Source organism: Miniopterus natalensis, chromosome 14, assembly GCF_054644295.1.
Source record: "Miniopterus natalensis isolate mMinNat1 chromosome 14, mMinNat1.hap1, whole genome shotgun sequence".
In the NCBI taxonomy this organism is placed as follows: Eukaryota; Metazoa; Chordata; class Mammalia; order Chiroptera; family Miniopteridae; genus Miniopterus; species Miniopterus natalensis.
Genome location: NC_142094.1, coordinates 57,984,565 through 58,006,940, shown reverse-complemented (window position 1 = coordinate 58,006,940; position 22,376 = coordinate 57,984,565). Strand labels below are relative to the sequence as shown.

General features: G+C 55.9%; 1 protein-coding gene across 1 annotated transcript; it reads right to left on the bottom strand.

Moving 5' to 3' along the window:
* Positions 1-2,786: 2,786 nt before the first annotated feature.
* On the bottom strand, positions 2,787-21,429 carry CHST15 (carbohydrate sulfotransferase 15). Its single transcript, XM_016207119.2, has 7 exons — positions 20,812-21,429; positions 19,868-20,207; positions 18,007-18,153; positions 14,609-14,765; positions 7,350-7,506; positions 5,111-5,258; positions 2,787-3,636 (listed from the first exon to the last, which is right to left on the bottom strand). Exons 1-7 carry the CDS (start codon positions 21,349-21,351, stop codon positions 3,446-3,448), a joined length of 1,680 nt encoding a protein of 559 aa, XP_016062605.2. The 5' UTR covers positions 21,352-21,429; the 3' UTR covers positions 2,787-3,445.
* Between the last annotated feature and the right edge of the window lie 947 nt (positions 21,430-22,376).

Below are 22,376 nucleotides of genomic sequence, written 5' to 3'. Positions count from 1 at the left end.
GGCCTGGGGCTCCTTATTTGGCCCCTCTCAACCTCAGTTTCCCCACCTGTAAAGTGGTAAAACCAGAACAAAGAACCTCCTTCCTAAATGGTGGGGGTCCAAGGAGAAGGCGCACTTGGCGCAGGGCTAGGCGCACAGCACCTGCTCGGTAACTAACTGGCACCGCTGTTACCACAGATGGCGTCTTAGCCGGCTCCCAGCGGACAGGTGTCCAGGGCAGGCTCTCGGCTGTTCTGCAGAATGCTCTCCAATTTTATATTTACAATAAATCAATTATGACTGTTCACACGTCTTTCTTGTGCTGTTGTGCTTGATGTTATAAATACATGATTAATTAAATATACAAACCAACAGTTCTCAAACTGTTTAGTATTAAGATGCCTTTACATTCTTAAAAATTACTGAAGATCCCAAAGAGCTCTTGTTTAGGTACATCCACCGACACCCACTGTATTGAATCTAAACCCGAGGGATGTTAACGCGCACACGAACCCACAAGCACACGTCCCATCGTCTCCGGAGCGAGCGTGGCCACCGGAAGCCGGCCCTGTACACTCGCGAGGGACGGACGGGTGAAGGATCCGTCTGTACGACTGTGAGAACAGCTGTGCCTGGTGGGTCCCGTCAAAGATCTGAAGGGTCCCAGCATCCCTGACCACCCTTTGAGAACCACTGACGTAAACTAATGAGCTGCTCTCTGGAAACCAGGTGGAGAGCCTTGGAAAGTCCCAGCACAGGTGAAGAAAGTTCTGTGGGGAGCACAGCCGCCAGCTAACGGGGGGCTGCCTCAGGCGGCTCTCCAGGGGGCCCCCCTTCCCATGCCTCTAGGGAACCAAAACCGGGAGCCGGCGCTGACCCATGGCAATGCAGCTTCGGCAACAGAGGTAACCCGGCGGTGAACCGGTGACCCAGTGACCCAGAGATGACCCAGAGGTGACCCAGAATTCCCACCTGTGACTCACCTTCAGAGAAAAGGCTCTGGCCCTTTTATCAAATGTCAGTAATTGAACCTTGAATATTTTAAGTACAGATAAAACGCTTAAGAAACATACTTGTGGTCAGGCAGTGTTCCCCCATCTCCCCAGCCTGCCCAGCTTACTCTGTAATTACAGATGCTCTGGGAACGCCGGCCGGACCCTGCCTGCCTCTCCCACACGGGCACCAGCTCCAAGCCTCGCTCTTGCCGTTCACCGCTCCGTGGCCTCAGCCGTCGGCACTCCACAAACACTGGGTGGAGGAGCCAGCCAGGTGCCAATGAACGGGCGAGGGAACCACCCCCACCTGACCCCACCCCACCCCACGGAGCTCCTCCTGTGACCCATTTACGCACAGTGAACACCTCGGAGAACCCGCCGGGGGCTCGTGACGCGAGGAAGAGCCTGGCTCCCGGGTCCCCGTCATGGGCCCACATTTAATTCGGGTAAATAGCAGTGAAAGTAACAGTGTAACTGGTTCGCTCGACAGCTCAACGCATACAGCCCCACACGCGGCCTCGCAGAGCAGTCACTTCCACACCAGGTCGCAAGGGATGCGCCGTTTCGCTTTGGTTTGGGTGACAGGCTCCAGGGCCACCACCAGAGACAGCACCTGTGCCATCCACAAGAACGGGCCTCGAAGCGGAGACAGCAAAGGTGGTGCCGTTGGGAGAAAGGCCCCCGGACAGGAGCCGTGTCTGCGTGGCACCGGCTGGCGTGGCACTGGTGGGTACAGAACGGTGGGCCTGTGTGTGTAAAAAGACCTGTGTAATAAACCAAATAATATTGGGAATAATATGTCCTGATACTTCTGTGAGAAGCAGATTGGGCTGCATGTTACTCACATGCGTAGAAGTGCGTGAGACAAGCCCCATGGCTACGGGGGGGCAGGGAGAGCAAAACGCATCCTGAAAACGACAAGTTCACTGGCAGGGACGAGAGTCCCAGGCAGGGCTGTGTCCAGAGCAAAGAGCCGAGTCAGCCCCTGAGCCGAGGGAAACCCACTCAGAAAATGCACCCACAGGCGCACGCACACACCTGTGCTGCAAACACACACACACACGGATGTCCCCGAGCACCCCTGTGCTCAGCCAGGTCTCCCGCTAGCTGCTGCTCGGGGCACCTGCGGAGGGAGGAAGGGTGGGGAACTGTCCCTGAAGGTAGGTGTTCAGGACACACAGCCCCTCAGCCAGGCGCTGCACCCCACCTCCGGGCAGGGAGACACGGCGCTGCGGCTGGAAGCTGTGCAGATCCTCACGCCACGAGTGACGGCTGGGTGGGGGGTGCTGACACTTTCCAACTTGGTGTCCAGGACCTTGCGAGAGAGCTCTGGTCACATGAAGCTTCCCTTGAGGGCACTCGAGTGAGAAGTTCACTGGGTCCACTGGGGGCTGTGTGCCGAGCGGCTCCAGGGCCCCCCTCAGTCCTTCCCCATCACCTCCAGGAAATGACAAGGCCTTCAGCCCATCCATGGGCAAGGCAAGCTGCCGGGGGGCCCAGAAACTTCTCTTAGGAATCCCAGCGAATCACGCTCGGAAAGTTTGGCTCCCATGTGTTTCTGAAGCAGGACAGGAGCGTCTTGTCTGTGAGCTGAGCCAGGGCCTCTGGCCACACCTGGCAGAGCAGGTGGGTCATGAGCTCACTCCCGGGGATGGTGGAGCCATGGAGCCCACAGTGGCCAGAACTAAACTTCCAATCCCCCCGTTCCAAGGGCCTCGTGTGCAGGACACAGGACGGGGTCCAGCTCCTAGACTCCCATGACGTGTGCAGTTCCTAGAAGCTGCTCAGTCCCGCATGATCAGCCTCCCCTCCTTTACAAACTGAATTTCTATTGCAATTATAAACAAAAGAAGCTCTTGAGCCGACTTCTAAGGAGGCGGAAGAGGGCTCCGGGTGAAACGCTCTGTTTAACTCCCTGTTAAACTTAAGTCCATGAGGACGTGGGAGGAGGCCCGGCAGACAGGAGGGTTTGTATCTGAAGAGGCTGAAGGGCGGACTTTGGAGTAAAAGGAGACAAAAAACGGAAGAGCTCCCACCTCCGCCAGGTGCGTCAGGGATCCAGAATGTTTCGGAACGAACGTGGCCTGCGGGTTCTGGCAGCCCCACGGCGTGACCTCCAGGCTGCTCAGCCAGACCCCAGGCCCGAGGCTCCCCTTCCAGCTCCCAGGACAGCGCCCGCCGGCCTCATCCCAGGAGCACCGGCCACAGTCCCAGAGCAGGAGGCAGTCTATCCAGAAGTGGGGTCTCAGGTGGCCTCAGGTGGGGGAGCGTCGCCAAGGGTCCACTGCCAGGCTATTTGATGTCACAAAGGACATCCTGGATGGTTACAGTAGACACGTGCCTGGGAGGGAAGGAAGCCTCAAGTCTCGGGGTTCTCTCCACACTCTGAGTTCGATGTTCCCTGAAGAGAGAGATTTTTAAGTCACGGTGACAGTGAACCCACAGGCCCTGGGCAGTGGAGGGAGCCAGCCTCACGTCTTCTTCCAGGAGAAGGCCTCGTCGCCGAGGACCTGCGCCAGCCTGGCGTTGAAGGGCCCGTAGAAGTCCCGCAGGATCCTCTGAGTCACCGGCCACATGGGCCCCAGGCTCCGGTCCTCGGGGCGCCGAGCGTTGGACGCCGGGCTCTTTGTCATCAAGGCCTCTTGTTTCTCGCTCAGGGGCCCTGGAAGAGAAAGGAAAGAGCTTGTGAGGCGGAGGCAATGGCAGGAGGCAAAGGAACTCTGCAGAAACCCCGGCCACGCTCCACGTCCAGACAGGAGTCTCCCTCCCTAAGGATGTGTTTGGAGATCAGAGTTCCTGGGCCGACCCGTGATGCAGTTGCTCAGGGTGGACGGTAGATACCGCATTACGAAACTGCAGGCTCCACGCCCCGTGTCTGACGCCCGCGCTCGGAGGCCCACCTGGAACATCAGGCTGTTGCCATCCCTGAGCCTCACCTCCTGGACCCCTGGCCTGAGCCTCACCTCCCGGCTTTCTTCCGGCTGCCCCCGAAGGGCTGGCTCCCAAGTCCATCGGCCTGTCCTTGGTCAACTAAGCAACGTGCCGGGCATAGTCCATACCCATAGATTTTCCTGGTCACCAGCCCACCATCCTCTCTACCTCGGGCTGCTAATGTAAAGGGCTCCTGGCTGGGCCATGATTCACCCTGTGTCTTGCTGTGAAGTGGCCGCAGGGAGGCGGGGGCAAGAGGAGCTGGCTGTGCCCAGAGACCCCACCAGCTGGACCTCTGAAGCAAGGACATCCCATGGGGAAAGGCCCAGGAACAAGCCAGCAGGTGTTGTCACCCAAGGCTCCACCTCCATCCCAGGCCCTTGGGCCACCAGCCTCTCACTGGCCTCACCCATCACTGGTTCACTGCCCAGGCCTCTCTGCCCCAGGATTTCAGAATCTGGCCAAAGTCCTGAGAGTCCATCTCCCCGCATCCTTCAGTTACATGAAACAGAAAGAACAGAACTGGCCTTATTGCCCATCTTAGGGATTAGACAAGCTCGTTGATGCTGGAGTCTGCAAGTGGCCAAATCAAAGAAAAACAGTTCTGGGCCTTAGAGCAAGTAATGATGCCATCACATCACCAGCTCCCCAAGAAGGGGAGAAAGAAAGTCAAATGATAAAAGGGTCCCGAGTCCCAGGAGCCAGGCCAGCAACCCACACCCAGCCACATGGCTCGGATTCCAGGGATCCCCTGCGCCCGAGGTGTCCTGTCTGTTCCCTCCTGTGAGCCTTGTGGCCTCTGCAGGACTGGCCCAGCCACCCCGACGTCCTGTCCATCCTCAAGGCTCAATTCACAGACTATTTCCCCCATGGAGCCTTCCACGCTCCCTTCAGCGGCTGGAACCCCAAATCATCCGATACACCTGTTCTGACAACACTAACCCTCCCATATTTCCACCAGTTATTTGAGCTGCAGTTTCTCTTCCCCCCGTGGCCGTAAGCTCTCAGATGAGAAGCCGTCTGCCCCTCCCCAAAGACCCCTCCCCGCAACATGCATCAGGTCCCATGTGAACTGGTGCTGAATGGCCTCCCAGCTCGGCCCATCCCTGCCCAGCTCACGGAGTCTGCGTGGGAACCAGTGAATCCCTCAGACAGACAGCGTCCATGGCCCTCGGCTCTGTTCTGTGGGCTCCGTGACATCGTACCGAGGCTGAGGAACTGGAAGACCCGGTGCATGGTGTCCTTCACATTGGATGCATGGTCTTCCAGCCGAAGGACAAGGAACTGCTCTTTCTTGAAAACTGTGAGCCAATCCAGAAGATACACAGCGTACAGCCCGACCTGCAGCCTCACCTGGGACCAGAGAGGAAGGCGTCATTCCAGGAGTACCTCCCCCACGCCACACGGCACTTTTCCATGTGGTGTGTCACCATAGACCAACCCCAGAGAGATAAACCAACCCCAAAGATGGTGGATTTTAAACGCCATGCAATCGTGCTTCTTGCAAGGATTCCCACTTAGGGTGGAATCTAATCCTATGGCAACCCTGTGGGCAGTTCCATGGCATGTTTCATAGTGAGGACTCAGATAAAGGAAGAAGCCAACATGAGAGCCACCACGGGGATGAATGTTCTTTGCACAATATCCTGGCTGTCTCTGCTCCTATGCCCAGCACACGACAGCCATGGAAACACCGCAGTGGGACCCAGAGCCATGCGCACACAGTGGGAGGCATGAATGCACATCAAGGTGGCAGACATGCCACCCCAAAATATGCCACGTTGGCATGAGGATTATTTTGTGCTGAAGGCAATTAAGAAAAAACAGATATAAGAGGAGCTCTCTGCCCTCCCTCTGTTTTCCTAAAAGCAGGGCATAAATTTCTGAGGGTGTCTCCCTTCCCCGTCTCCACCAGGAAGGACAGAAGTTAATCACTAGAGACAACTAGACCCCTATCAGCCTGGAGCCATCGCCAGAAGACTCAACATAAACCTTGTAAAACTAGCCTTTGTCACCATTGGTCCCCCCACATACTTGCCTTCCCACAATTTGCTGCCCTAGAAACTCAAAGTCGTCCTCCTTTGTCCGTCAACTCTCTACAAAGTATCGTTCTTTTGTTAAGGTGCTTTATAAGCCCGAGTTCTAACCACCTCTTTGAGTTACTTGCCACTGGTTGCTCCCATGCGGATGTGCCACAGACGTGTCAATCAACTTCTGTTTGTTTTTCTCTCGTAAATCTATCTTTTGTCCAAGTTTCAGGGCCCCAACCAATGAATGAACTATCACTCTTTAAGCCTTAGAACAGCCTGGAAAAATGGTATTATGACCCCATTTTATGATGAAGAAATGGGTCTCAGAGAAGCTAAGACAACTGTCCAGCATCACACAGCTAGTAAATGCCTGAGCTGGGAACTGAACCCACATCACCGTCTGGTTCCACAGGCCGCGCCTTCCAGCAGCACCACCAGCCAGATTTTGTGGTTACCTGGGTCCTTGTTATGGCTTCCCTGACAAACTCCAAACTCCAGCAGGACAGCCTGGAGCCCTACCTGCTGCCTCTGACACCAGCCTGTGCAGCAGCCTGCCTTCCAGGTGGGGCGGCTTTGATAACAAGGATGGGGGAGTAACACCCGTTAATCTTGAGCCCCACCACCCCCCCTGGGGACTCCACGCCTCCACCTCAAGCAGATCTGTTCCTGCCTTACCACGTGAGATGCTCAGCAGAGGGGGGCTTGTGAACCACATCCCAGTGCAATTGGGAGCATCAGCTTCACAGTGGAAGGCTCACCACCTGCGTGAAACCTGCAGAAAAGGCACCTGGACAACCCAGAGTGCTGCGCGGTGGTGGAAACCCATCCCTTAGCTAAAACTTGCTGAACTCTCCATTAACGGCTTCTTTTGCATTTAAAAAAAAAAAAAAAAAAAAATGCAAGAAATGCATAGCTATATCCTTAAAGGCAAACAAGAGAAAAGCAAAGAAAATACTTTTCCATTGCGACCCTGTCGAAGAAGCAATGACAGCCCCTGGTGGGTAATTTTTAAAACCAACAAAACAGCCCACCCTTGGAGAGAATGCGGAGGCAATTTGTGAGCTGGGTCCGCACGTCTGCCAATCCTAATTGCAGGGTATTCTCAGAGCCTCACTAAATGGCAATCTTCCTAAACGCACCCTCATTCTCTTGCCGAGGGAGGAGAGAGCATTGTAGCTGGCAGATCAGCAGTGAGGAAAGCCCGGTGCCAGCTGACAGGGCCCATGGGCCCATCGGTTCCTATACTTCTCCATCTATGAATATTTGTTTTTGTTCTAGCCACCCGCTCACAGGCCTGGGAGGGAGTCATTTGCACACTGAACCGCCTCTCTGTATTTATATGCTAAACACCGTCCACACCACTTGCATAATCAGCGCGGAGTGGCCGCTCTGCGGGGGGGCTCCGGGTGCGCACCGGCATGGCGTTGTTGAGGCTGTTGTTGTAGACGCAGGCACGCAGCGAGTAGTCGAGCAGGCAGCTTTCGAACAGCTGCAGGGCCTCCGTCACCTTCTCGTGGAAGTCGTCAGCGGATTTATTCGAACTCGCAAAGTAGAGATAGTCCGAGTACAACCTGTGAACAAAATAAACAGATTTTCACCACCTGCCAGTGGGAGGAAAATCACAGCATTTAGGCGAAAATGAAAATCAATGCGCAATTACTGTTCGAGTTTTGTTCCTTAAAATTCTGCCATTTCTCTTTGTTCTCTTGCAGATGATCCATTTGCCTGCTTCCCTTCCTGCCCCCCTCCCAGGGCCACCCAGGCCCCCCCGGACTCAGGCCTGTCTACACAGGCCCCAGACAAACCACCGCTGATTTGTCTTTTGTTCTTTCCTGCCACCTTAGGCCGCGGCTGTTTTCACAGCAACAGAGAGCTCTGAGACAACGCCCGGGTACCGAGACCGTGCAGCAGCCGAGAGAGGCCTGAATTTCACGCTCCTTCCAGGGTCTCCCTCCTCCGTCGGAGGGGACCAGAGCGCGAGCATCTGTCGCTCAGGCAACATTACAGTTCTACGTGAAATTCCCGGCCTTCTCCACAGACGTTCGAACATTCAAAACAACGTTAGCAAATGTGTCTCTCTAGATTGGTGGGGACCCACTTCTTAGCGCAATGTAAGCCCCCCACCCCACGTATGCACGCAGACACCTGGAGGCTGTATGTCTGTCCGCACACATGGACCTGTCCACACAGACCGCGCCCATGTATGGAAAGGTGTTTTCATACGGAAACGGATAGTCTCTCCTGAACCAAACTTCACTTGGGCTCCTGTGGACCTTCTCAGCTAGGTCGCAAACTTGTGGACGTCTGTGTCTGTCTTTACAGACCCCCCCCCCCCCCAATAGCAGAGATGTAGACTCACTGATGCAACCTCGGCAGGTCAGGACCCCAAAGGACACTTGCCTTAGGTTCTGGGAGCCAAACAGTGAGTGAAAAACTGCCTGCTTCAGAGGCTGAGAAGCTGTCCAGAGCTGGGAGATCTGTCCCATGACCTGAAGGACGGACCGGTCAACAGAAGGTGCAGGAAGAAAGACGGGTTTGATTCAAGGGAAGATGTCTCGGCTGGGCAGTCCAGCGGGCAGTGAGCCGCCCCAGCAGCAGGGGCCCCCGAGGCTGGAGGGGACAAGGCCCTCGGGCAGAGCGAGGGCCAGCTGACCTGGACACCCAGCCAGCCCCACGTGTGGGCGCTGCCAGGCCCCCTCCTGCAGAAGCACCTCACTTTTTTACTCTTAAACCATCCCAAACAGATGGGTGTTACATTTGGCCAGGACTGTTTCCAACAGCAATTCCAAATATAAGTCCAAGTACATTCCAGGCCTTCTGTGCTTGGTTATTTTAGAAGGCTGCTGGGGCGGCCGGGGACGGGAGCCTGCACTCACGGCCGCGCTCCTCGGCTCCTTGCTGTGCCCTGCAGGGACCCGGGACCCCACTCCTGAAGGAGAGTGGGAATGCGTGTGTGTGTTGGGGGGGTCCCTAACCTGCTGCTTCTGGAGGGGACCACGTCTCTCCCCACAGGGACAAAGGAGCAGCCATCAGTGAGCTTCAAGGCCCCACCATGTAAAACCTAGACAGTTACCCCCCAGGCCACAGCTGAATTCATTGAGGACATTGCCGGGTGTGGCTCTGAGCCCACCTGAGCAGACGCAGGTGTACTGACCATCCTGACTCAGGGGCAGCGTGTCCGTGGGCCCCTCCTCCAGGCCAGGCTCATATGAGTATCGAAGGGGTGGGCAGCTGGGAGCCGCTGGCCACTCCTGGGCTGGCTCCCCCTGAGGCCGCACCGGCCCCCACTTCCCTGTGCTCCCCCAGGGCCGCCAGCCGGCTTCTCAATGACACACAATGTGAATAGTGACATTTCCTCAACCAGGAGCCCCTGAAAGGTGGCACACAAATGTCTCCCAATGAACCGCCCCCCCTCCAATGACACCGCACGGTTCTGTGGCACCTGGAGGGTCGATATACCTGTGATCACAGAAACGAAAGCCAGGGCAGCCCCTCATTATTGCCCATTTGCCGGCATTCGGGCTGAAGCCACTGATCAATACGCCCAGCCTCTGACACGGCTCCATCAATAACGGTCAGATATCTATTTCCTACAAGGAAACACAGCCACGGAATGAAGCCGGGAAGGAGGCGTGTTTGCCCCACGGATCCACAGAGCGTGACCGTCTCATCGCCAGGGCCAAAGCAGGACTGGCCAGGCGGACACCAGGAGGACATGTCCAGTCACCGTAGGCCATGCGTGTGGGTGACACTGATGAGGCTCCTTTTCTGCCAAATAAGAGCATCCAGGTTTGGGCTTAAAATGTCCAAATGGATGCCAAGCTTTCTGGTTCCCAGGGGCCTCTGGGGGTGATCCCCTTGAGTGGGAGCGGAGTTCTGGGTCCACTTATATTTCTTCCACACCAGCCCATCCTGGGTACCTGGTGAATGGCCACGGATGAAAGGCAGAGCCTCTCGGAGGCAACACCAGGCATCCTTTTTATCTCTAAGCCTGGGTGACCCGACGGGAGATGTCAGCGGTGAAAAAGGCTGGCGCACAGAGCACGGCCGCCACCCCTGGCTCAGGCAGCCCCACAGCCAGGCCGAGGGCCCAGACCGAGGGGCCTCACTGCCCGGCGACGGCCACTACCTCCCACCCCTCAGCGCTGTTGGAAGGAGAGGTCCCCAGACTCCGCCTGGTGGCCCAGAGTCGAGGCCAAGCGCCTCCCGACCCGCCACCAGCACGCAGCCCGCCTCTGAGTGCGGACAGAGAAACAAGGGGCGCTTCTCCCGAGACCCCGCTGCAGGAAGCCGCCCTTCGCAAACAATCCTGAGGGAGTATGGGGACTGCCAGTGACTTTGTAAACACGTCCCGAGAAAACAGGCTGTGTTAAACACAGGAATTTTCGGCATGAGGGTTCTTTTCCACCAATAACAAGATGCGGCCCCTCACCGGGGTGGGCCTGAGAGCAGCCTCACAGGCCAAGCCGTCCCCGCCTGGCCACGGCCACCTCCGCAGCTGCAAGGCCTGGACCAGGCCCTCGCCTGGGTGCGGCTCGCGGCTCAGCCCAGGAAGTGGCCGCACAGAGGGGTACATCAGGGACCCCGGGCCGGCAGCTGGGGGGAGCAAGGCGCCCGAGCTCACCAGGGAACGGACAGGCAGCTTAGGCTCCGCCACCGCCCTCCTCGAGCCTCCTGCTTTCATTCTCGAGACTCCAGGGGCTCGGAGAGGACAGGCGGGCGAGTGCCGGACGGCGGGGGGCCGTGAGGATCTGCGGCTGCCTTCGCCACCTTACCCTCCAAGGCCCTTGCTCCCGATGCCCCTGCCTGTCCGCAGGGGAGCCTCCTAACCCCCCTTCACCGTCGTTTATGTTAACAATGGTCCACCCGCCTCCTGATCCTCGGGTGAACCTGTTACAGAGGAAACGCTGCTGCTGCCTGGGTGCCGGCCCGCTCCCGCCTCCCCCCGGGCTGTCTGCGGGTTTTCGGCACCGGCTGAGCAGCAGGAGAGGCTCAAGTCAGAGGCCGACGCGATTCAAAAACCTCAGCCCAGTCGGCTCCCTGCAACACGCTGGCCACCTGCCGGTCGGCACCTCACTCGCCCCGATGGGGAGATAGGTGAATGAGCTGAGTCCGGGCCTGGGCACCCTCACAGACTGGGTCCTGACTGCTTACAGACCTCCGCAAAAGTGGGGAGTCACCCTGTTGATGGTCACACTCCAGCGTCTCCCAGAAACTGCTCCCCCGAAAAGACCAGCCACACCCAAGGCCAAGTCTCCCAGGTCGAGTCATCACCACGGAGCTCGCAGAGCAAACGCTCCTGGGGCGGCCATTTCTGTGAGTGGTATTAAGTCTACATGCAGATTAAAACTAAAATACACAGACAACTAAACCCTAGCAGCTGGTGCACGACAACCCTCCAATGTCCCTCCCGTGACCTACATCAGAGGGCCGGCGCCTCCCAGCCACGGTTCACGTCTCACGGAGCTGGCCCCGCCTCTGAATTCAGAGGCCAACTTATCAACCGCCTCACCAATGAAGAGGCGGGGGGCTAAGGTGAGAAGCGTTGAAAAGACCAGTCTTTTCCACTAAAGAATCGAACTCAATGAAAAATTCTGCTTGTAACTGGTGGCTTCTTTTTTAATTAACGGGACAGTTTAGCCCAGGAATGTACCACCAGAGTTTTAAATGGTGGTTATTTCTTACATAGGGACACTTACAAGATTCTTGGCTGGCCCGGGCCATAGCGCATTCCCATCCTCTGTCCACCTCACGTCTTTCTCCGGAACCTTCAAAGTGGCTGATTGGACTTTGCTACAATTCCAGTATTTTCAAACCCTCTACCTTCGATCAATTATAGAAATAAAAGCTAAATGTGAATCTAAATCTAGAAATAAAAGCACCCCCTTCTCACCTCCAAGCCAATTTGTAAGAGAAATGAAGGATTTGGCCCAGTCCCACCGGCAGCGAGCAATCTGGGGATCTCCCTCTCGCAGAAGTGCAAGGTCACGGGAGGACCGGGGTGGCAAAGGGCCCGGGACCCAATCAGACGATGGGAACTTGGGCTCCAGTGTTTGTTTCTTCAACCGTGACCTAAACACTCGACATTCATCATCCTCCCTGGTGGGAACGGAACACGAGGCAGCCTCTTCAGAGAAGCTATGAGTCACGGGAGTCTTACAAAGAAGAAATTCCTATTGTTACAGATCTTTATAAATGTTTAAACAGCAACGGGACAGCTGCTGCTGTCAGCAGCCCACATGGAAAACTTGCGCGTGAGCACGCACGCGGCTGTGAGCGGGGAGGCCTATGCGGCGCCCAGTCCCACCCCTGCCGTCACTGTCCCCTGCAAGGCCCCGGTCCCTGGAGGACCAGACCGACGACAGGACAGAGCAGGTGCAGCAGGTAACGTCTAGGCTGGTCCCCCTAGTACTCAGGCCCTGTGATCTCCTCCCCTTCAGTGTGGCCTGGACCTCGTGACTTGGTTTTTAGCAACAGGACGTGGCAAAGGTGACGGTTGTCACTCTTGGGATCAGATTACGAAAGATGGAGACTTCTGACCAGGTGGCGGACTTTCTCCCTCGCTGGCTTGAATGAAGCTCGCAGACACAGTGGCAAGGCCCACGGACCAGACACTGAGGGCAGCCTCTGGTCAACAGCCAGCAGAGATCGGAGGCCTGTTTCCAACAGCCCTTGAGGAGCCTAATTCTGCCAACAACCACATGAGCTGGAAGCGAATCCTTCCCCATCCAGCTTTTGGATGAGACCACGCCATGGTGACGCCTTGATGGCAGCCACGGGGAAGGTGAGACGTTGACATGGACGGCCCAGGAGAGCCAGGCCAGGCTCTGACCCTCAGGAACGGTTGTTTTAAGTCACCGCGTTTCTGGATGATTTGTTACGCAGCTCTAGGTGACTAACACAGCGGGCAGCCCCACGCTGGGTCAGCTCCCTGACGCAGGCTAGAGCCATGTATCTCCCTTCTCCTGGGCACCAGCACGCCGGTCATGACAGGTCAAGGCCTCATCCTCTGATCACGTGCCAGCTCCCGAAGGGCAGGCGCCAGGACGCTTCGGCATCCACCGCGGAGTATACGCTCAGCACCAAGCACGGGCCCAGAGTGGGATCAGGGCTCAAGAAACAATTTAATTGGCGAAATAGTTATATTAAGGCAGGACCAGGAAGGCAGGAAACCCCCGCTTTCAGTTCCCAGTGTAAACAGAGTATTTGTTCTTTAAAAAAAAAGAAGTCGAGAATGTGATGGCTACCTGGGATGGCCGTCCTGTGGCCATGACCCTCAGGCCGGGAAGACAGGCCTCAGGCTGGGGTCTGAGAGGTGGGCCGGGCAGGTACGGCTCTGATTCGGCTGGCTGACCCTGGGCAGCAGAACTGCCCTCCTGTGCAAACGCTCCCCTTCACAGCACCCAGGCCCTTGGAGGCAGAGCCAGAACCTCGGGGGGAGAGAGGATACTTGGGAAGCTGGCTCCACTCCCCCAAAATAGCCTCTACCGATGCACTTTCTATTATGCCTGCTTAGATGCTTCTTCTGCTGACCACCTTCCTTCCATTTAATTGGAAAACTCTTACTCATTCTTTAAAACCCAGCCAGGCCTCAGCTCCCCCAGAACAGTTTTCTGGGGCCCCCCACTGGAATGTGTTGTCTCTTCGGGGGCCATGCCTCACCCTCCCTCTGCTCTTGCTGAATCCACAGACCACAGCAGCCACGGCCACTCCTGTGTCCCGTTTCCCCAGGGCCTGGCACCCACAGAATCAAGCCCAGGCAAAGGCTGGTGCCCACCTCTCTGAGTCCAGGGAGGCTGCAGTTTCACCCCTGACCCTCTGAGGCTGAGGTGCAGTGTGACCTTCCTCAGAATGAGGAACTAGGGAGATGGGACAGGAAGGCTTGGGTGAGAGAAAGCTCGCTCCTGGGAGAATGTTCCAACCTTGTGAACTTTAGCTGGCGGCAGGCTGAGGAGGAGGCGGTGCAGCTGTGAAAACATGGCCGTGGGCGGCGAGGGGTCAATTGGTCACCAGGCCTCTCCTTTCAGGGCTGACCGCTATGTATAGTGTCCACCCAAGGGCCCCCTGGCTTGTATCAACTGTGCTCGACCATGGGGGCCCAGCCCACTCCACGAGCAGAGACCAAACTCCTGTCTCCAAAGTGTGGAAGCTAGCAGGTAGGACCTGGGGGCTGCTCCAAGGTCGGGGCTGCCTCAGAGCCGGCGGGGGGGGGGGGGGGTTCCTGAGGCTGGACGACAGGCAGACATACAGAGGCAGAGGGAAAGCTGGAGCCTGCACACCCAGAGCCCACAGAACAGCGGCATCGACCACGTCGGGGGACGGGAATCCCAGGAGTTAAACCCCGTAGATCCCCGGGGCGTTTCTCATTTCCTGGCAGTGCCTATGGGGAAGTCCCAGGTCCCCGGGTCAAGCCAGCCAGAGGCTAAAGACTGCAGGCCAGGGTCCCTGGCCAAGAAAGCAATCTACCATTTGTTTAGACACAGCGAGATGACCCCAAGAATAATATTTACATAAGAAATACCACTAACATTGCAAGTTAAGCTTGTTTATTTATTTTTTTTTTAAAAAAAGAGGCACAATCTTGCTTGTGATGAGAAGAAAAACTGTTCTTTAAAACGGCCTCATTTCCCCCAACCACCCCCGCCTCCAAAACAGAAAATCTAAGCAGCTCACCTCTCCACCGGGTCCCTGAGCATGACGATCAGCTTCGCCTCCGGCTGGAAGGCGTGGAGGAAGTCCTGGGTTAGAAAGGGCGGCTCGCCGTCCGAGCTGTTGTCGTAGAAGAAGGTCCAGGCGTTGTTATCCCACATGGTGGAGGCACTGGCCTCCCCTGGAGACAGAGACACCGCAAATGAGCAGTGTGAGCGATGGCTCCCCCAGAGCAGCCTGGGTGAGGGGCCACGCCTGACTCTACGTCTTCCTCTCAGACAGCCGTGAGGGCTCGAGCTGGTCCTCCGTGCTGGCAGGTGGTCTCCAGGGAGTGGAGGCCAAGACCCACCCTCAGCCACCGTGACACCCCCACCCTGCCCTGCCAAGGACCTCAATCTAGAAATCCAGGCGATCCAGGCAACACTGAGCGCGCCTCCTCTAGCTCCTCTCTCCAGAGCATGCAAAAAAACCTCCATTAGCGCCTGGTCTCCCAATGTCACAATATTTATCTATGCTCACAGTGCACAGCTCTGTGGTGTTTTAAGGTCCCATAGAGAATGTACTAGATGGTTTTCTAGCATCAGGGATGGAGCAGACACTGGGAAGCTGATTCTTATTGGGAAACTGGAGGCAGTCTGCATCGATCTCGCCTCGAAATCACATCGGCGAGTCCTCGGGCACCAACAAGAGGAGGGCTCTGTCAGGGGGCTCCCAAGACCTCTGTCTCAGGCTCAAGGTGCAGCACACCCATCCACCCCAGCAGCGCCCCCCATCTACTCAGTTCCACCTGGGGAGCAGAAAGGTGGTGCTCACTCCCATTTATCATGGTCTGCATGAATGGAAGAGGAGATGTTAAATATTCCAGGACAGGGTGAGACATTTCAACATTTCTCTCTCAGAAAACTGAAACAATTCCCTGACTTTATTTATTTCTTTTTTCTAGACAGTCTTCAGAATTCTAGAAAGAAAGGCAAATCAGCCGATTAAGTGTGTGCTCCATTTCCTGGCACGTTCCATGGGACTCTGATATATCTCAGACACAAATGCAGGAAACGTCTGAGCCCAGAACCTGGCCTCTGCTGGGTGATGAGCACAGCACGCTGCGCAGGGGCCGCATGCACAGGGGACTCGCAGGCGTGCAATCACGTCCAGGGGAGCTTTTCTGTTCTCTTTCTTTCTTTCTATATTTTTAAGAGCTAATGCCACAGAATACGCAAAAGAAAGGTCAATCAGAGGTCCTTTGAAAATTTCACTCACACTGAATAAGGAACTATTAGGACAAGGCAAGTATCTTAAACTAAATTGGAACAAATTCTGTCAGATGTCATAAGTGGACTGGTCCTACAACCGAGAAGCTTCTGTCTATCCACCTGTCTGTCCATCCATCCTTACCCATCCTCATCCATCCTTCATCCACCCTCACTCATCCTCATCCATGCATCCATCCGTCCTTCATCCATCCTCATCCATCCATCATCCTTCATCCATCCATCCATCATCCATCCATCCTTCATCCATCCTCATCCATCCATCCTCAGCCATCTATCCATCATCCATCCTCATCCATCCTTCATCCATCCTCATCCATCCATCCTTCATCCACCCTCACCCATCATCCATCCATCCTTCATCCATCCTCATCCACCCTCATCCATCCATCCTACATCCGTCATCACTCATCCATCATCCATCCATCCTCATCCATCATCCATCCATCATCCATCCATCCTCACCCATCCTTACACATCCATCCAGAGACCATTCATTGGTGTGTAACATGTGCCCGGCACTGCACATGGCATTGGGGATAGATCAGGGAAATGAAACGAGGAGCCCCTCCTCTCTCATAACATATCTGGAGAAAGAACAACAGTTCAGTAAACAAAGCCCCATGTGCACTCACAGGGCAGAGAAGGGGCCATGAGCAGAGGCAGGCACTTTCAACATGCCTAGAGCCCCAGCTCCAAAGAACCTGGCCACTCGAATCCTTCGTGACTCCAGCCATCAGCCCAGACCACTGAGGAAAGGACCTCTTGGGCCGAGGTGAAGAAAGGCCCTTATGGTTCTAGCAAGGATCTAAGCGGAGGAAGCTGGAGCAGAGCTGAATCACACAGTTCAGGAGAGGGAGGAGCCCAGAACCGATCTGGTCCAACAGCCCATTTTATAGGATGTGCAGACTGAGGTCAGGACCACAAGGATAGACTTGGCATGTGGCAGAGCAGGCTGGTGCACGAGCAGGGCTGGATGCCAGCTCTCCCCCTGCCTCTCCACCGCCATAAACCACCACACTCTGCCTTGGGTAAATACATAGCAGCATTTCGTTTTTCATTCCCCCCTTTTTAAATGTGGAAGCAAATGTTAGGACACCAAACCTTGGCTTTCCTTTCTCATTCATTATCTCAGTCTCCTTCCCCGGCTCTACGATGCATATTTTTAGCTTTTCATAAGACCGTATTTTCCCAGAGGCACACAGGGTGGAAATCACAGTCCAACATTAATCAGACTTGTGGTTTGGGGTGTTTGGACCCCAAGGCTGTAAAAATGTAAAAATATAGCTAGTAGCCAGTTCACACTGGAGGGAGAGGGGTATGATCCCATAAGGCTCCCAGGATTTGGTTTTGAGCTAAAATTAAAATAGAAAAAAATCAGGGCTTAGGCCCTCAGACAAGTAAAGAGCCATCTCTCAAAGGGTCGATGACAGCGCCTCCTGGTCACTAATGGATTCACTGAATTTGAGACTTGAAATACAACAGATTTAGGCAAAATTTAAAAGTTGGTTACCTGCCAATTTAAGCAAAACACACGCTTAGATTTCTCTCTTTCAGAAGATATACAGGGACAAATATCTTCTCCTGAGCTGAGCCCAACACAAAGAGCAAAAAGATATGTTTTTAATAAAACATTCTTGCGAATTAAAGAAACGATTGTTAATCAAACCACCTCATTTCGAATGTCTGAAGGCATTAGGTTGACAAGGGCCGGCTTTTTTAACAGCAATTAGTCGGCAAGGATGCCTCGGGCTGCGTCTGTTCCCGGAGAGGCTGCTTCTGTCTTTCTGGGGCTCCAGCAGCCAGGGTTACCACAGCCTCACTAATCAGTTAATTGCACTGAGGAGCCCCCACCAGACTTAGATCGGTTTATCAGTTAGAGAAGCCAAGCATGTGTGCTTCATTAAAATAAGAACAAAGAAACGGCAACTTTTAAAAAAAGGCATTTCAGCTGTGCTGGAGTCCACGGAACTCGAAAGCCCACTAACATTTCTGCTTTATAGAAACTGTTCAGGTGATGTGAACGAACGTGTCACGTGGGGGCGAGAGATGGCCAGGCGGGGATGCACGCTCCTCGGGTGTCATGCAGGCGGAGCAAAGCTGGGCCCGGCCCAGGGCGGGAGTGGCTCGAGGGAGGGATTGGGGACACCGTACCGATGACGATCCTGCTCATCTGGCCGAGCTCCCGTGCAGAGCTGGCCTGCAGCCCCTGGTGGATCTGGTGCGCGGCCAGGTCAAAGAGGTCCAGGTAATCTTCCACGGGGTAGCGGTCCCGTAGCCCGTCTCTCAGGCGAACGATTCCTACAAGCACCGAGAAGCAGGAGTTACTGAGGATGAAGCCGTCACTGCTGGGCTGGTGGCCTCCCAGGGGGGGACAGAGGGGTGGGAAGGCCCAGGGGCCAGCTGCAGCAGCCAAAGCTCGGCCCAGGAAGCAGCGGGGAGGCGGGCGTGGGCACACTGGCTGCACCTTCTAACCCGTTTGCTTCGGGGGCGACTCGCACCACCAGCTAGCTGCACAGTGGTAACTAAAAGGACGTCCCAGCTGTTCGAGAACTATAAAGGTGTCCGCTTGGAGGGCCAGAAAGCCGGCGGCTGGTTAACACAGACACAGAGATGGCGGGCAGGGTGCACACACGGCGTCAAACAGAAAAGGGCACTTGTTTCCAAGTCTCTGTCTCCTGGTCCAGGGATTTTCAATGGTGAGCCACAAGGATTTTAACAACATGCAACACCCGACTACTCACTCAGGGGCGCTAATCTCTTTTCCTTTAAATTGTGAAATAAAAAAACGATAACAGCCAACACAATAGCCGTCCAGTGTGAATGAGTCGAAATTATACCATTTTTTTTGCCCTGGCCGGTGTGGCTCAGTGGATAGAGCGTCGGCCTGCACATCTAAAGGTCTCGGGTTTGATTCCAGTCAAGGGCACATACCTGGGTTGCAGGTTTGATCCCCAGAACCAGTCACTGTGTCTCTCTCACATCGATGTTTCTCTCTCTCTTTCTCTCTCTCTCCCTCCCTCCCACTCTCGCTAAAAAAAAAAAAAAAAAAAAAAAAAAAAATCAATGAAAAAAAATCCCTCAGCTGAGGATTAACAGAACAAAAAAAATTATATTTTTTGGTGTGCTGCAGAATTTTAATCAGTTCGTGTGCTGTGAGATCAGAAACGTTGAACATCGCATTAGATCAGGCAGCCTGTCTGTCTGTCCAGACAATACGGAGTATTGAGGGCCCCAGACAGACGCTTGGGCTGAACAGCAGTGATACTGGCATGAGCCCCACGCAGCCTCAGTTTGCTCCTGGCTTAGATATGGGCACATTTCACCTGCAAGCCCATTAACCACACACTGTCCCAAACCACAGCTTCCGAGGTTAGCGGGAAGCAGGAAGAGCATGCCCGTGGGGCAAACAAGAGGCTCCAGGTGGCACGGGCGCGGGCTCTGGAGCACAGCCCTGAGCTCCTGGCCGGGAGGAGCATGTTTTCATCAGGGAGGGGAGGACCGGGGGAGAGCACCTCCGAATGAGCAGGACGGTAAAGCCCTGGCTCGAGCCCCGCGGCCGCTGCCAAACCCCAGACACGTGTGTGCCCTTGTCCACTCCGGGAGGACTAGCAAAGGGTGAGGTCAGACACGTCAGGAAACATTCAGCGTCGGCCTAAACCTGGGTTCCACTCAGGAAAACTTGAAGACTCCTAAACAACCTGGCCCTGCCCACGGAAACGCCCTTGGCCGGCCCAGACTCCAGCACCGGTCATCCCAGAGCTCCGGTGACCACACGTCTCTTGGCAGCTCGAAAAGGTTAAGGAGAGGAAACAGTGACCGAGGGCGCAGGGCGGCCAGGCCGGGCGGGGCCGGAGCCAGCCTGCAGTGGGCGGGCGCGGCCGCTGTGCGCCCCGTGGGAAAGGGGGTGCCCTGAGCAGGCTAGCTCGCCCCCACCCGGCCCCAGTGACCTCGGCAAGCAGAAGGCGCGAGTGGGTGGGTGATGGAGGCGGGACCCCTCCCCAAGCGCACGCACCAAACCGCTTCCTCGTCCACCAGTGCGGCTCCTTGATGGCGGAGAACTTCACCTCGGGGTGCAGCCGCAGGCGGTCATACAGGTCGGTGGTGCCGCACTTGGGCTGCCCGATGATGTAGAAGTGCGGCAGGCAGCGCAGGCGAAAGTGTCGCCCGCCCGCGTGCGACAGGTGGCCCCAGAACGCCTTGCGCAGCGCGTCGAAGGTGGCGCGGAAGCGCTTGGAGTACAGCGCGTAGGAGTTGGTCAGGTAGGGGTCGGTGGTGTTGCGCCCCGGGAACTCCTCGTACCAGCACGGGCTCTTGCTGTTGGGGAGGAATTTCCTGGGGATGACCGCAAACATCTGCAGCGAGGAAGAACGGGGGGGCGCGGAGGAGTGGAATGAGCCCGGACACTTTCTAACCGCAGCATAATCCTGCTCAGGCCCTTAACTCCGGCGTTCAAATTAAAATCTCATCTGACAGGGACGGAATACCAACATCGAGCAAAACCCGGGTAAAGAGCGAAAGACCGTGTTGACTCTTACCCAAAATTAAAAAACAAAACTTTGGAAAGAATGAAGATAACAGTTGGATCCAAATTCACCCTGCCATGATTTATCTCTTGCACGCACGCACGCACGCACCCAGGACAGTCTAGCTGAACAGTTGGAATCTGTTTACTAGTTGTGTATTTAATGGCCATCGGAGACAAAAGTACTAATTAGGACAGACTAGGAACAGGCTGATGTCTGCACGGGCAGCTGGAACCCCTCCACCGCCTGTCAGTCATCCCCCAAGGCCTCCAGCTGCGCGGCCGCAGGTTCCCCTCCCGGGGCAACATTGTAGCAACCAGCGCCCTGCCTGCACCCTGCTCGCAGGCTGTCCAATTAGCCTCGCTACAGTGACGGAAAAGTATCCGTTTTTTAAAATCTGTCAATCAACCAAGACTAGCGTGAGGCTACTCACGTGGGGCTCCTGCCTTTTGAGGTCCTCTGTGTCGGGGAGCTGCCTGGGCGTGAACTCTATCCGGGCTGTGATGCTGCTGATAATTAATTTAACGCTTGGGTAGTCCTTCATGTATGAAATATTACTTGCAGAGGGCTGGTGATGGTGCTCTTTGGCGTCACTTGGGTTTTCGCCGTCCGCCGAGCTGGGACCGCCGGGGAAGGCTCCGTAGTGGAAGGGCGATGAGATCAGCAGCTCTTGGTGGGCCCCCGACAGGATGTAGGAGGCCATCACCAGGGTCATTATGATGAGTCCGAACACGAGGCTGCATCGCCTCCCCTTCCTGAAGCGCGAAAAGCCGGCCCAGCTCTCGCCGCCTTCGGCCCTCACTTCGAGGACCGCGAGCAAGTTCATCTGCTTACCGTCCACACGCAGCACGATTCTGCTCTCCCCGGCGCGCGCGGGGCACTCCTGGCGACCGCGGGGCGCGCCTCCCCGGCAGCCGGCCCTCGGTGTGTCGTCGGGGGACAGCTGTATGCAGCAGTCAGCGCAGTGCCTCATGGTAGTGCCCGTGGCCGGCGGGCCCTCCGAGCCATGGGCGAGGAGTCCGGAGGGAGCGTCCAGCTGGGAAACCTGAAGGAAGGCACCGGTGACAGATATAAAAACGAGCGGGCACCCGGGCGCTACAGGACGAGGGAGGGCGTTCTTTGGCTCGGCTCCGAAAGAAGGGAAGGAAGGGATCGCCAGCTGTCATGCTCTGTCGGTGCCGCCGGGACCGCGGGAGAGCCGCATGCTCGGGAGCCTTCCCGCGCGTCCTTCAGGTTTTTTCCCGTGGCACAGAGTGACGTGGAAGGGGTCTCGCTGGAGAACGTGGAAACAGCCAAGGGACTGGCAGGTGTCATGGTCTTCTCAGCAGGGGATGGGCTGGCACACCGCCCATGGAGACGCCCTGGAGGCTCCCCTCCTACATCCTGTGTTCCCCTGAAATGTCTCCTCTTCGGGGGGCAGGAAAGTCCTTAAAATGTGAGATTACCTAAACCACAAAGAAAACAGGTTTTATTCCATCGTGCGGTAATAGCAATAACCCCCAGGTCATCTTCCAAGGAGAGAACCTCTGAGTTTCAGCCCAAACCTGCCGGGTTACAAGTCATAGAAAACCATACAGATGAAGGGGGGCTTCAGGGCCCTGGTGCCTGGCTTTGGGGTTCAGTCTCTGCCAGCGACTGTGGCCCCAACACCAGCAGCACCAGCAGCGGGTCAGACACCTCATATTTTGCCCAGTTCGCAAACCCTCTGAGCCCCCGCCTGACCTGGCTGTCACTAGACCCCAGTCCCGGGACCTTGACTCATCCTCGGATTCGTGCTCAGTCAGTGACTGTGAACTTGAGAGATGCGCCAAAGTATCTGCGCTTTTAAGTGAACTAAGAATCCATGAAGGAAGGTGGGGAGGTGGGGAGCAGGCAGAGGATGAATGAGTTTCCTCTCCCGATAGCACAGACCCTCCCTTCCCCAGAGCCAACCTTTATTGCCAGCTCAGGAAGCAGACGTAATGAAAATCTAGGGAGACCAAGACGATTTCTTCTCCA